Below are 14,811 nucleotides of genomic sequence, written 5' to 3'. Positions count from 1 at the left end.
GCAGGGGCCCCAGTAAGAGGGCCCCACTTTGAATTTCAGTGTCTGCTTTGCAGACACTGAAATTCGCGACGGGTGCTACTGCACCCGTCGCACACCTTCCACTCCGCCGGCTCCATTCGGAGCCGGCTTCCCCGTGGAAGGGTGTTTCCCACTGGGCTGGCGGGCGGCCTTTTGGCGGTCGCCCGCCAGCCCAGTGGGAAACCCAGAATGACCGCCGCGGTCTTTTGACCGCGGGACGGTCTTTTGACCGCGGGACGGTCTTCTGGCGGTCCCAGCCAGGCCGGCGGGTACCGCCGCCGGCCGGGGTCAGAATGACCCCCTGAGTGTTGTTTGCATGTTAGTGAGTGACTATTCCACTCTGCCTCCTGTGTTCTCCACTTTTATCTTTTTTATCTGCTTTCTCACAATCCACTTTCCTCTTTATCCACCAAATTGATCTACAATTCAGGACTGTGAATACAAGCCAGATTTTCAGTAATTCCACATAAAATAAACGTGCATACAATTAAAATGAAAGAAATTAATTTACTTGGACAGTAGTTGCCTTGAAAATAATGCCATGTATCTGTCCCTTCTGGAGCTACGGTGGACACCTCTGGTGTACCCTCCTGTTGTCCCACAATTATTTCCTATCCCATACAACTCTCAAGTTTCTTGAGGGCCACGACATTCATCCTGTAATCTTCTGATCCAGTTTTCCTTCTTTATCTCTGACATTTCTTCTCCATTCTTAGATTTTACCTCCTCCCATTCTTCACTCTGCTCTCTTTCCTCCACTAGACTTGATGTATGTCCTCTGGCTCTTCTTTGTGGTCCTGGCCTGGAACTGGAACTGCTGGCTGATCCCAGTGCGCTGGGCCTTTCCTTACCAGACGCCAACGAATATCCACTATTGGCTCATGATGGACTACCTGTGTGACCTTATATATCTTTTGGACATCACTGTCTTCCAGACACGTCTGCAGTTCGTGCGCGGAGGTGATATTATCGTAAGTGAGCAATGGCCCAGCTGTGCCAGTCATTCTGCGAATCATTCTTCTTTTGAAAAAATCCTTCAAACATCATTGGCATACTGACTTTATACGAATAAAACTGTGGAATTGCACCGGTTATGCTAAAGCTTTATGATGATGTTTTCTATATAACCTTGTTTGAAATCACCCTGTATTATTAATAGCCTTTATCCTTTCACATATAATCTGTATTGGCACCAGTTTAAGATAATATGCAACCTTTTGCTTAACCAGTGTTCTGAGAATTCCTCCAGTAAGAAGACACATTTCTAATGATGTAAGCTTCCTCTAATTTCAAAAATATGGTACATATCTTACTCTTAAGTAGGGAAAGCCATCCCATAAGTAGTATGATGCAATCCTTATGAGGTACTTTTATGAGTATTTCAATGTTTGTATAACTTATGTTTCGTAGCCTTTCTACACAACCCACTTGAATGTTCTCCTTTCATGTAAAGCAGTTGTAAGTGGCTTCACCTCCATCTTGATGTCCGTTGCAGCGCAGATGTGACATCCTTGTATCCATATAGCACCACCCTAGTGATCTGGCATCACTTCCCCATTCATTTTTTCCAAACCCTTAGAGGTAGAGACAAAGTCAACTTAATTTGATTGTGAGTATGTAGTGTAACAGAACTAAATTGGAATTGTATTATTGGTAAGAAGCCTAGGACAATTCTCCAGATGGGGAGGTTGGCAGAATAGGAAAGGAATCTGTAGGCAGATAGAGTATTTACCTGAAAGACCGTTACCAAAGGTAAGTGCATGTGTTTTTTTGCAGTGGGATAATTCTAACTGCTGATTCCCCACCTTGTGAATAGATACCAAAGTAGTACACCCTCCTAGGTGATGGGTCTGAAGAAATAGTCAGTCCAGGACATCTTGAAGCACTGAATGAGTGAAACCGCCATCCCTTCTCACTTCCGAATCCAGGCAATAATAGTTCGCAAATGTTTGAAAGCAAGCCCATTTCTCCATGAAACATATGTCTGCTATGTACACTCCCCTTTACATTGCTGAGGTGGATGCCTTCACTCTAGTTGAATGAGCTGGGATTCCTCCTGAAGTTTTTTTTTAGCAATATATGCAGAAGAGCTGTGGTTTGCACACAACTTATTCACAGTTTATATCTTGTACCCATAACTAAATTATAAATTAATTTTGTGTGGAATGCTGTTCTTCTGCAAATGTTAATTACTGAGGTTCACACAGCCCTTTGGGTTGCTCTTGTTTGTAAATAATCAATTTTTAGCAATGGCATAACAGATCTTAAAACAGAGGATGATCCATCGCAACAGAGGGGGTCATTACGACCTCAGCAGTCTTTTGAAAAGACCGGCGAGGCCGCAGGAGACAGAATACCGCCATTGCTGGCGGTATTCCTGTCTCCCTATTATGACATTTCCACTGGGCCAGCGGACGGTAACAGTGTTACCGTCCGCTGGCCCAGCGAAAATGTCATATCAACATTGCAGCCGGCTCGTAATAGAGCCGGCGGCAATGCTGATGTGCAGCGGGTGCAGTAGCAGTGAAATGCGCGACGGGGCTAAGCCTGGGGGCCCCTGCACTGCCCATGCCAAGTGCATGGGCAGTGCAGGGTCCCCCAGGGGCACCCCAAGTCCACTTACCACCGGCCTTTCAATGGCGGTGTGTACCGCCACGGACAGGCCGGCGGTCGGGGACTCATAATCACCAGGGCAACGGTGCTTGCACCACTGCCCTGGGGATTATGACCGCCAGGCGGAATCCTAGCGGGAAAATGGAGGGGCTGGCGGTATGGCCGTGGCAATTCCGCCACGGTCATAATTGCTGGCGGAACACCGCCAGCCTGTTGGCGGTGTTACCGCCAACATACCGCCGGCCGCCAGGGTCGTAATGACTCCTAGAGTCTTTTCTGGACTGACTTGCCCCTCTTGTTGCTCACATATTGGATGAAGGGTGATTGTCAGATCTGAACTCTGTCCTGTTGACATAAACTCTGATACCCCTACAAAGTTCCAGCCAATGAAGCCACTCCCCCTGTTTGGTGTGAAGGGGGTGGAGAAAAAATGTGGGAATTGTCATGGACTACCCCATATGAAATGGAGTTGCAAACTTCGGTACGTAAGCTGCTTTTGCCATGAGCACTAGGCTTGTTAAAGAGCTGATGGGTACATAATGCTTGAAGCTCACTGGTGAACCAACATGATGGCCACCAAAACAAAATCTTTGAAGTAAAAATCATCAACGGACAGCTGTGTAAACCAATGGAGCCCCCATCAGAAACATCAGAATCAAACTTAAGCCCCATAGTGTTATAATGAAATGAAAAGGGAAAAACATGTCAGGGCACTCTTTCAAAAATCGTACAATGTCTGGGAAGTTAAGTATAAAGATGGTAAACAAATGATTTCGATAACGCTGAATCACACACACAAAAGGTAATGAGAGGAATTCTTGCAATAGGTCTAACCGCTGTTAATCACCTGGGTAGCATTCCAGACCATCATTCGTTTGCTCACCATGGCACCCACTTTGGCCCAGCCATATGAAAATCAGTCTTGACTCTACTTTATTCGGAGCAGTCCAGCCCAAACTGCCAGGCCAGGTCCTCCCCAAACCAGGACACAAGCAACCTAAGACTGGCTTCATCCTGATTGGGGTGCCTCAGCAAGGTATAGCTTGATTTCAGTGGCACAGTGAGCTTGGGACCCATATCTGGGCATAGCCTTGCCAATTAGGGCATTACATCAGATGCAGAAAAGGTGATATGAGGGTTGCTTGCAATAGGCCTATCCACTTGCAGTTGCTCAGTGTTGCATTGTAATCCATCAGTTTTTTTACCCACAATGACACCTCAGTTTTGATCCAGCCATATGCAAATCACTTTTGACCCTGCTCCAACAGGAACAGTCGAGCCCGAACTGCCAGGCCAAGTCCTCCCTGAACCAGAACACAAACAACCCAAGACTGTTTTCACACCGATTAGGACTCATCAGTCTAAGTATTTGATTCCAGTAGCACAGTAATCACAGAACCCATGCCTAGCCATACTCTTGCCACTTAAGGCATTACATCAAACACCCAAAAAATGATGAGAGGAATGCTTGCAAAAAGTCTGACCACTGGCGATCTCTTGGGGTAGCATTCCAACTCACCATTTTCTTGTCCACCATGCCACCTCAGTTTGGACCCAGCCACATGCAAATCAGTTTTGACTTTTTGACTTAGCTGCAACATTAACAGTACATACTCCATTTCTTGATGGGCCAACAAAAGTGAAACGACAACTGTAGGAGCCTGGCCTGGTGTGTGGTGGACCACTATGGTGTTGGCACCTTATACCAGGTCCAGGCAACCCTTATTAGTAAGTATTACAGTGTATATGAAATAGTGGTAGCTGTGGTGAGCAGCCTAGACTTATCCAGGAGGAGTGTTCAGCACTTGCAATACCACAGTAATCACACAGTAACTCATCACACATGAAAGAAAACACACAATGTTGCAAAAATAAAGGTACTGTAAACAGAGTTATGGCCCTCTGAAACAGCCCAGCTCTGGTAAATTCGGATTTTTTTCTACACACGCTTCACCAGAAGGTTTAGTGGTCAAAGCTTCCTTTTGCTCCTAGCCAGTGTATTCTCATGAATGGCACAGAAGAGCTATTGCAAATTTTCCAGACCCAATCTGGCTCTTAGGATATTCAAAATGTGAGGAATGTGCTGGTAGAAATATCCATCAGGATTATTACTGTTTGGTTTTGCTGAAACATCAGTATGTAATCAGTTTTAAGCAGATAAACCTTTAAGCAAGCATCCAACAAATGCTACAGTTTGTTTTTGTAGTTATTCATTTGAGCTGCCCACAAGCAAAATAGGCAGTATTTGACTTTATGGCCACAGATATTTATTGAAGACATATTTTCTGCACTTACTACCAACATGCAGGTAAGGTATAAGTGAAGGAATTGCCAGTCATAAAACAATGTGTTGTCAGCCGGAGAAGCAGCCAATGTACAGCTGAAAGGTGGATGCTTTAACAAATAAGACAGTCAATTCCTAACATGCGAGTGAAGCCTTGTGCTAAGTACATGTTGGCAAACTGAGTGATGTGGAAGGCAAAGAAGAATGATTAATGTGTTTAGAGTTGCCCATTCAACAGTTCATCCAAGAATAGTACTTTCTGCTTCCACAGATACCACTTACTCCTTCCACGGATACTACTTGAAAACAAGTGTTTCAGGTTTATTGATCTTCCATGCTGATGTCTAGGAACCTACACTTTCAAAACACTGAATAATCACACTTTGTTAGCTGCAACATAGGAACAGCTTTCTTTGTTCCAGGTTTTCTTGTATCATTTCTGTATTTATACTGCTGACGGATATGCCACACACCATTTCCTTATTTGATATGTATGGCATCACGTCTTGCATCCATATGTGTTGAAAGATTGAGAAATTATTAATAATCAGCAAAATAGTGAACATGTGTTTTCATGAAAGCCAATGATAATCTTTGCAGCTGTTTACATTTACATTTACATTTTTGTCAGTTTATGTTGCATATTTCCATACTTAATTGTAAGAAAATGGGTCTGCACAAGTTACACTTAGTGGGAAACAGAATTATTATGCATTACTTTCTCACACAGTGAAAAGCTATGAATCATGTATTTAATGTTTTCTGTGTCTTTTTTCCAGACCAATCCAAAAGAAATGCGCCAGCATTACATAAAAACGGATCGCTTCAAGGTATGACCAATTTCCCTTTATCATGTTTTCCTTAAGTGTTTGTATTTATGATAATGAGATTTTTTGCTAACATCCTCACTTCCGTGTCAGAATGTCAAAGACAAAAAAGCTGACCTGTAAATTACTGTGGGCGTTTTATTGAATACCTCTGCGTCATGAAGGTAAGTATATGTTTGCGAGTATATATTTACTATTCTTAGCTCCACATCTGCACGCTTTGACGATGTATGTATCATCAGAGTACATATGCAGAGTTAAGAATGGTGAATCTACACCTACCTGTATATACTTACCTTTAGGTACTGTAGTAGTTGATACTTTGTCCAGATTATTCTGGCAGGTTGCTATTACTATCTTGATATTTTGGTTTTAAAATCCCTTGAAAAACCAATCTGAATGCAGGTCCACAGAGTGGCATCTTGTCAAGTTAAAACCTTCATGTTAGATGCCTTTATAGGAAACTGTACTCCAGAAACAATAAAAACCATTCAATAACAGCGATATCACTTTCCAGATCAGGTGTTGTGTCCTTAGTATCACTCATTTAGATGATAGTATATGTCATCATTTTGATCAGGAGACCAGAATTTACAGGTGTGAGTAGCAGAAGGAAGGTTTTATTTTCTTGTGTGTTTTCTTTAGTGAATCCAGATTTCTAATTAATTTTTTTTTTTAAGTACTGCCTTCAACGTACCGTACGGTCAGCTACCAAAATTCTTCTTTAGTCCCTCGTTCCAAACAAGCTGGAATAGGGAGTCATGCCTTTTTGGTCCTGGCACCCTCTCTTTAGAACAGTTTTCCTCTTCAAGCATGTATGATATCCTTTCATCTAGTTTCCAGAATATAACTAAAAACATTTATTTGATATATAAGTTAGTTTTCCACCAGTCATAAGCTTTCAGCACAAGGAGGCCTGTTTTAGGTGATAGTGCACTTTATAAGACCCCTTAACATTAACATAAGTGCACAGTATAAGACCCCTTAACATAGCTTCCTAACTATTAATATTCAGAGTACAAAGGTAATTCTGATGAAATGAAGATTTTAAAGAGAAGCACTGTGGCTCTCCGTAGTTAGCACGGAAGCAGCATCTCCTAGCACAGCTAAGCCATCTCAATTTCCATAACAGCTGACGACAAAAGAAAGGCCCCTAGAATGTTAACATCCATATATTGAAAAAATGTGGATAGGAAAGGGGTCAGATGAAGTATTTGTTACGAAAGCACAATTCGATAAACAGAATGAACACAATAATGGTGCAAAGCATTTAGTGGCAGGACACAAACTGTAGGAACTAGAGGTCAGTGCATGACATCTGTGGAAGGAGGTTCAATGCATGACTGCAAAATATGTTTCAGTGATGTGATGATTAGCGATGCATGTAACAATCTCCCAAAGACAAACACACCACTAGAATACCGAAAGGCAGAGATGTTCTGGAACTAGATAAACGAGGGTGAAGCTGCAGAGTCTGCGCTTTAGATATAAATTTGAAATGTGCCAAAAGGATGTGGCTGAAGGGCCATTTGTGGCTTCTGTTACATACTAGCAAAGTTTAAAATGTAGCAATGCAAAAAATATTGTGGTAATAATACTGAGGAGAAACATATAGACTTCATATACTTTCTATCTAAAGTACAATGATATTGACTGCAAGAATATTATGGACACAAATATTGACATTAAATAGGTATGTATATGTTCGGTGGCATGTGTAGCTGCAGATACACATGCTGTGCATTATCCTGCCATCTAGTGTTGGGCTCGGAGTGTTACAAGTTGTTTTTCTTCGAAGAAGTCTTTTCGAGTCACAAGACCGAGGGACTCCTCCCTTGCGGCTCCATTGTGCATGGGCGTCGACTCCATCTTGGATTGTTTTCTTTCCGCCATCAGGTTCAGACGTGTTCCTCTTCGCTCCGTATTTCGAATCGGGAAAGATAGCTAAATATCGAAAATTCGACTGTATTGTTCTCGTTCGGTACCGGGTTAGTGTTATTGTATCAGCACCGACAGCAGGAGCGCTCCAGCGGCCCTTCGGGGCTTCCGTTCTTCAGCGGGCCTGGTCGGCCCAACCACATCCATCGTCGAAGACTAATGGACCGAACCCCCTTCCGCTTCTGTCCGAAGTGCCATTCGAAGAATCCCTATACAGACCAGCACCTGGTCTGTAATCTGTGTTAATCACCAGAACACAGGGAGGATACTTGCGAGGCTTGTCGAGCGTTTCGATCTAAAAAGACCCTACATGATCGACGAGTGAGAAGACTGCAAATGGCTTCGACACCGAGAGAGCAACTCGACGTCGGAGAGGAGGAAAGAATTTCCATCCAGGGATCGGACTCTGATGAATCCGAAAGGGACCAAACCTCGACGGTGCAGCAAACAGTGAGTAAACCTGCCCCGTCCAAAACTCACACAAAGATTTTTAAGGCCAAGGGGACGCCACCACCAGCAGGCCATGGCCTAACCCATTGAAAAGAAGGTGACTAAACATCGCCACCGGAAAAGGCCAGAGATTTGCCGAAGACTTCCGACTCCGGTCGAGATTCCGGCACCGAACGATCTCGACACCAAGAGTTCGACTCACCCAAAGTGAGAAAAATATCATCGGAACTGAAAAAGACATTTTCTGAAACATCGGTACCGAAAAAAGTGGCTTCGGAGCCGAAAAGAAGCTCTTACACAGAAGAGCAAGGACTTTCCAGCCAAATGAAGGAAAGACATAGGTTTGAGCAGGAAATAAGTATGGACGAACCAGAACATACACAAAGGAGGTTGCATATCCAGAAAGAGACTGGAAAAATACAAACTCTCCCTCCAATTAAGACCAAAAGAAAACTGGCATTTCAGGAGACAGAAATACAGCCGAAGTCAAAGGAGGCTAGAGAAAAATCCCCACCACCAAGGTTTTCACCACAACCTTCCCCACCACACTCACCACAACTGTCTCCAATGGGAACACCTCCAATGCAGTCACCCACACATACAGGGATGACACAGGATGATCCTGATGCATGGGACTTATATAACGCACCAGTATCGGATAACAGTCCGGATTGTTACCCAACAAAGCCGTCACATCCAGAGGACAGTACTGCATATACGCAGGTACTATCCAGGGCAGCTACGTTCCACAACGTAGCAATGCATTCTGAGCCAATAGAGGATGATTTCCTGTTTAACACCTTGGCATCCACCTACGCTTCCTACCAGAGTCTGCCAGTGCTCCCGGGTATGCTTAAACACGTAAAACAAGTATTCCAGGAGCCAGTTAAAGGAAGGGCTATCACACCTAGGGTGGAGAAGAAGTACAAGCCTCCCCCAAAGGATCCTGTGTTCATAACACAACAACTTACACCAGACTCGGTGGTTGTAGGAGCAGCAAGAAAGAGAGCAAACTCTCAATCGTCAGGAGACGCTCCACCGCCTGACAAAGAGAGTAGAAAGTTTGACGCAGTGGGCAAACGAGTGGCAGCACAGGCAGCCAATCAATGGCGGATCGCTAATTCGCAAGCCCTACTTGCTCGCTACGACAGGGCACACTGGGACGAGATGCAACACATTATACAACACTTGCCCAAAGAACACCAGAAATGTGCCCAGCAGGTTGTGGAAGACGGACAGGCAATATCCAACAACCAAATAAGGTCCGCACTAGACTCGGCAGACACGGCAGCACGAACGGTCAACACTGCAGTAACCATTCACAGGCATGCATGGTTAAGATGCTCTGGATTCAAGCCAGAAATCCAACAAGCGGTGTTGAACATGCCATTTAACCAAGAACAATTGTTTGGGCCGGAAGTGGACACAGCAATTGAAAAGTTAAAAAAAGACACGGACAGGGCCAAAGCCATGGGCGCGCTCTACTCCCCACAAGTCAGAGGCACATTTAGAAAGCCACAATTCAGAGGAGGTTTTCGAATGCAAACACCAGAGCCTTCCACCTCTCAAACCAGACCCACGTATCAGGTACAATACCAAAGGGGAGGGTTTCGTGGCTCCTATAGAGAGGACAATTCCCAAGAGGAAGGGGAAAGTTCCAGACACCCAAAACAAGCCAGACCAAACAGTGACTTCAATGTCACAAAACCCCAACACTTATCACCAGTGGGGGGGAGACTGACCGCATACTATCAAAATTCGACACACATTACCACAGACGCATGGGTCCTAGCCTTTATCCAACATGGTTATTGCATAGAATTCACGAATTTCCCGCCAGATGTGCCACCAAGAGCACACAATCTGTCCAAACAACACTTAGACCTATTACAAATAGAAGTACAAGCACTATTACAAAAACAAGCAATAGAGCTAGTACCCAACCATCAGAAAGGAACAGGCGTCTATTCGCTATATTTCCTAATTCCAAAAAAGGACAAAACGTTAAGACCTATCTTAGATCTCAGAACACTGAATCTCTTCATCAAATCAGACCACTTCCACAAGGTAACACTTCAAGATGTGGTTCCCTTACTAAAAAAGGAGGACTACATGTCAACATTGGATCTCAAGGATGCGTACTTTCACATACCCATCCATCCTCCTCACAGAAAATAATTAAGGTTTGTAATACACGGCGTACACTATCAATTCAAAGTGTTACCGTTCGGGATAACAACGGCCCCAAGGGTATTCACAAAATGCCTAGCAGTAGTAGCCGCTCACATAAGGAGACAGCACATGCACGTATTCCCATATTTAGACGACTGGCTAATAAAAACCAACACTCAACAACAGTGTCTTTTTCACACGCAATACGTCACAGAAACTCTACACAAACTGGGGTTCTCTAAATTACCAGAAATCACATCTGCAACCATCCCAAATACAACAATACTTGGGAGCAACACTCAACACACAAAAGGCAATTGCCACTCCAAGCCCACAAACGGTCCAAGCGTTCCAAAATATAATATCAAGCATACAGTCAAACCAACACTACCCAGTAAGGCTTGTAATGAAACTTCTAGGCATGATGTCTTCATGCATAGCCATTGTCCCAAATGCAAGATTACACATGCGGCCCTTACAACAGTGCCTAGCAAAACAATGGACACAAGCACTGGGTCAACTTCAAGATCTAGTGTTGATAGACCGCCAAACACACTTCTCGCTTCAATGGTGGAACCCTATAAATTTAAACAAAGGGCGGCCATTCCAAGACCCAATGCCTCAAGCTGTTATCACAACAGATGCTTCCATGATAGGGTGGGGAGCACACCTCAACAAGCACAGCATACAGGGTCAATGGGACAATCAACAAAAACAACTTCACATAAATCATTTAGAACTGATAGCAGTGTTTCTAGCATTAAAAGCATTTCAACCACTGGTATCCCGCAAACACATTCTTGTCAAAACAGACAACTTGACAACAATGTATTATCTCAACAAACAAGGGGGGACACACTCGTCACAACTGTGTCTCTTAGCACAAAAGATTTGGCATTGGGCAATTCACAATCACATTCACCTGATAGCACAATACATACCAGGCATTCAGAACCAGTTAGCCGACAATCTCAGTCGAGGTCACCAGCAAACTCACGAATGGGAAATTCATCCCCAAATCCTACAGGATCACTTCCTCCACTGGGGAACACCAAACATAGACCTATTCGCAACAAAAGAAAAAACAAAATGCCAAAACTTCACATCCAGGTACCCACACCCTCAATCCAAGGGCAATGCACTATGGATCAGTTGGTCAGGGATATTTGCTTACGCTTTTCCCCCTCTCCCTCTCATTCCTTATCTGGTCAACAAACTAAGTCAAAACAAACTCAAACTAATACTCATAGCACCAACCTGGGCTCGCCAACCGTGGTACACAACACTGTTGGACTTATCAGTAGTACCTCACATCAAATTACCAAACATACCAGATCTGTTAACACAACACAAAGAACAGATCAGTCACCCCAATCCAGCATCGCTCAATCTAGTAATCTGGCTCCTGAAGTCTTAGAATTCGGACATTTAAACCTTGCACAAGAGTGTATGGAGGTCATTAAACAAGCTAGAAAACCTACAACAAGACACTGTTACGCAAACAAATGGAAAAGATTTGTTTGCTACTGCCACACTAATCACATTCAACCACTACATGCCTCCACAAAGGACATTGTAAGCTACTTATTACACTTACAAAAGTCTAATCTAGCATTCTCTTCCATTAAAATACATCTCACTGCAATATCTGCCTATCTGCAGATTACACATACAACATCGCTTTTTAGAATACCAGTCATTAAAGCATTTATGGAGGGACTAAAAAGAATCATACCTCCAAGGACACCACCAGTACCTTCGTGGAACCTTAATATTGTATTAACACGACTCATGGGACCACCATTCGAACCCATGCACTCTTGTGAAATGCAATACTTGACTTGAAAAATAGCCTTTCTAATAGCTATCACATCACTTAGAAGAGTAAGTGAGATACAAGCATTTACTATTCAAGAACCCTTTATACAAATACATAAACATAAAGTGGTTCTCCGTACAAATCCCAATTTCTTACCAAAGGTCATATCACCATTCCACCTAAACCAAACTGTGGAACTCCCAGTCTTCTTTCCGCAACCAGACTCAGTAGCCGAAAGAGCCTTACATACATTAGACATAAAAAGAGCACTAATGTATTACATTGACAGAAAAAACAATTTTGTTAAATAAAACAATTGTTTGTAGCCTTCCAAAAACCTCATGCAGGTAATCCTATATCCAAACAAGGCATCGCCAGATGGTTAGTTAAATGTATTCAAACTTGCTATATTAAAGCAAAAAGAGATTTACCTATTACACCAAGAGCACATTCCACTTGGAAGAAAGGCGCCACAATGGCTTTTCTTGGGAATATACCTATGACAGAAATTTGTAAGGCAGCCAACTGGTCTACGCCTCATACATTCACTAAGCATTACTGTGTAGATGTGTTAGCAACACAACAAGCCACAGTAGGACAGGCTGTATTAAGAACATTATTTCAGACAACTTCAACTCCTACAGGCTAAACCACCGCTTTTTGGGGAGATTACTGCTTGTTAGTCTATGCACAGCATGTGTATCTGCAGCTACACATGCTACCGAACGGAAAATGTCACTTACCCAGTGTACATCTGTTCGTGGCATGAGACGCTGCAGGTTCACATGCGCCCTCCCACCTCCCCGGGAGCCTGTAGCCGTTATTAGTTGAATGAATATTGTAAAATTGTAAATAAATATTCTTTTGATACACATTATGTACATACATACCTACTCCATTGCATGGGCACATCTAGTATACTCACAACTCCTACTTCACCCTCTGCGGGGAAAACAATCTAAGATGGAGTCGACGCCCATGCGCAATGGAGCCGAAAGGGAGGAGTCCCTCGGTCTCGTGATTTGAAAAGACTTCTTCGAAGAAAAACAACTTGTCACACTCCGAGCCCAACACTAGATGGCAGGATAATGCACAGCATGTGAATCTGCAGCGTCTCATGCCACGAACAGATGTACACTGGGTAAGTGACATTTTCCATACTTAAAACTATTTAATATTAGAATAACTTTAAAAAATCAAATGTAAAAATGTGTTAAAATATATATATGTCCTGTCAAAATAAGAGGGTTATCCTACCTTGTACGTCCCCCGACAACTGGTTATAAAACAGACCCTAGGAATCTATTAGATTATTTTAGGCACCCTCACACACAGGTACCACCTGTAGCATGCTTCATCATTGGATCCTCACCTGCTATACCTCGAGTGAGTGGGTGGGCTTTGCGCAGTTTGTAAGCGGAGCACTTATTCTGAAGGGATCTAAAGTTAAAATTGCCTGCTGATTCCTCAAGTCTATTCTTTATTGTGAATACTTTTGGCAAGATTAAAAACAGGTTTAAAAGGTGCTACATTATGACCCAAATGTCACAGGTCAACATATTTCAGCCCTACGCATTGTCCATCTGGGTCATTGGGGTTTCTTTAGGACCACTATTTTCTGTAATCCCTTGTTCACAAGGGTAAATGCCCAAACTAAAATGTAGTATAGTGGTGTGAAATTGTCAGACTTTAGAAACATGCATGTATGTACAAACCGTAAATGGGAAATTCCCTGTGTTTGTCTGCAATGGAGGAAAAGAAAAAAGGACACATTTATATTTTTTTCATGTTGTCGTGTACCATATTACATATTTATAATTGCATACTATGCTTGTAGCAGGTCATGGACACTCGTGACTTCCCTTCACTCCACCAATCATTGCTGTCAAAACACTCGAGTGGGAATCATTGTCATGTGAAAAAACACTTTACACACTGTAAATTGTGAGGTGTAAAAACACTTGCATGCAAGATGACTAAGTATCGAGACCCACACTGCCCGATTAAATTTCAAGGCTCCATAAGGTATTGTGAGGAGGGCGTACCCTGTAGTCACACACTGTAAGAATATTGATAAAGGTTTGTTTTCACACAGGTTCCATAACGCTAATAGAGTAAAGCTTGCCCCCCGCGAGATATGCCCTTGAGACGTATTTTGTCAAGTGTCCACGTCCTGCGTGATACCTATTCTGAATCCTCAAAGCCTCGCATGTTTCCCACTACTGGAGGAGCTCAGGTTTCTAAGCAGGTACCCGAGCGATCGTCGCATGCACCCGCGTCATTGGGCATTCACTGCACATGCGCGAACCGACGTCAGCACGGAAGAGGCCAGAAAGTGAAGGCCAGGCCTTCCTCGCTAGTTAGCGATTACCTCGGTTTGCTATTGCATACGGTCTCAGTGTATCCAGCCCAACTGTCTGTCATAACTAACAAATTGGACTAACCCTAGTTTCGGGTTACTGCATATGCTGTATCTTACTGCAGTATACACCAAAGGTTCCCTAGTCCAGTGACGCTCCTCTTATTTCATTTGGTGTTACTCATGCATGTGCAAGCCGGCACTGGAACATTGCGGAGACTGTGAATTGGAGGCCTGGCTCCCAGCACAATTAGGTGATTGTCATAATTCTAGAATTCCAAGCAGATCTCGCCCACCTAGCTGACTATGGTTGTCACACTTCTCACTTTGG

At 43.4% G+C, this 14,811-nt stretch overlaps 1 protein-coding gene across 1 annotated transcript in view; it reads left to right on the top strand.

Annotated features, from left to right (window-relative positions):
* CNGB1 (cyclic nucleotide gated channel subunit beta 1) overlaps nucleotides 1-14,811 on the top strand; it is a 1,925,718-nt gene that overhangs the window by 1,304,285 nt on the left and 606,622 nt on the right. The window contains exons 29-30 of the mRNA XM_069217388.1: nucleotides 781-989; nucleotides 5,695-5,745. Coding sequence (XP_069073489.1) covers nucleotides 781-989; nucleotides 5,695-5,745 — 260 coding nt within the window. The remainder of the gene's footprint in view (nucleotides 1-780; nucleotides 990-5,694; nucleotides 5,746-14,811) is intronic.

This window comes from Pleurodeles waltl, chromosome 12 (genome assembly GCF_031143425.1).
Source record: "Pleurodeles waltl isolate 20211129_DDA chromosome 12, aPleWal1.hap1.20221129, whole genome shotgun sequence".
In the NCBI taxonomy this organism is placed as follows: Eukaryota; Metazoa; Chordata; class Amphibia; order Caudata; family Salamandridae; genus Pleurodeles; species Pleurodeles waltl.
The sequence above is the reverse complement of the archived record's forward strand: the minus strand, read 5'-3'. Positions and strand labels throughout refer to the sequence as shown.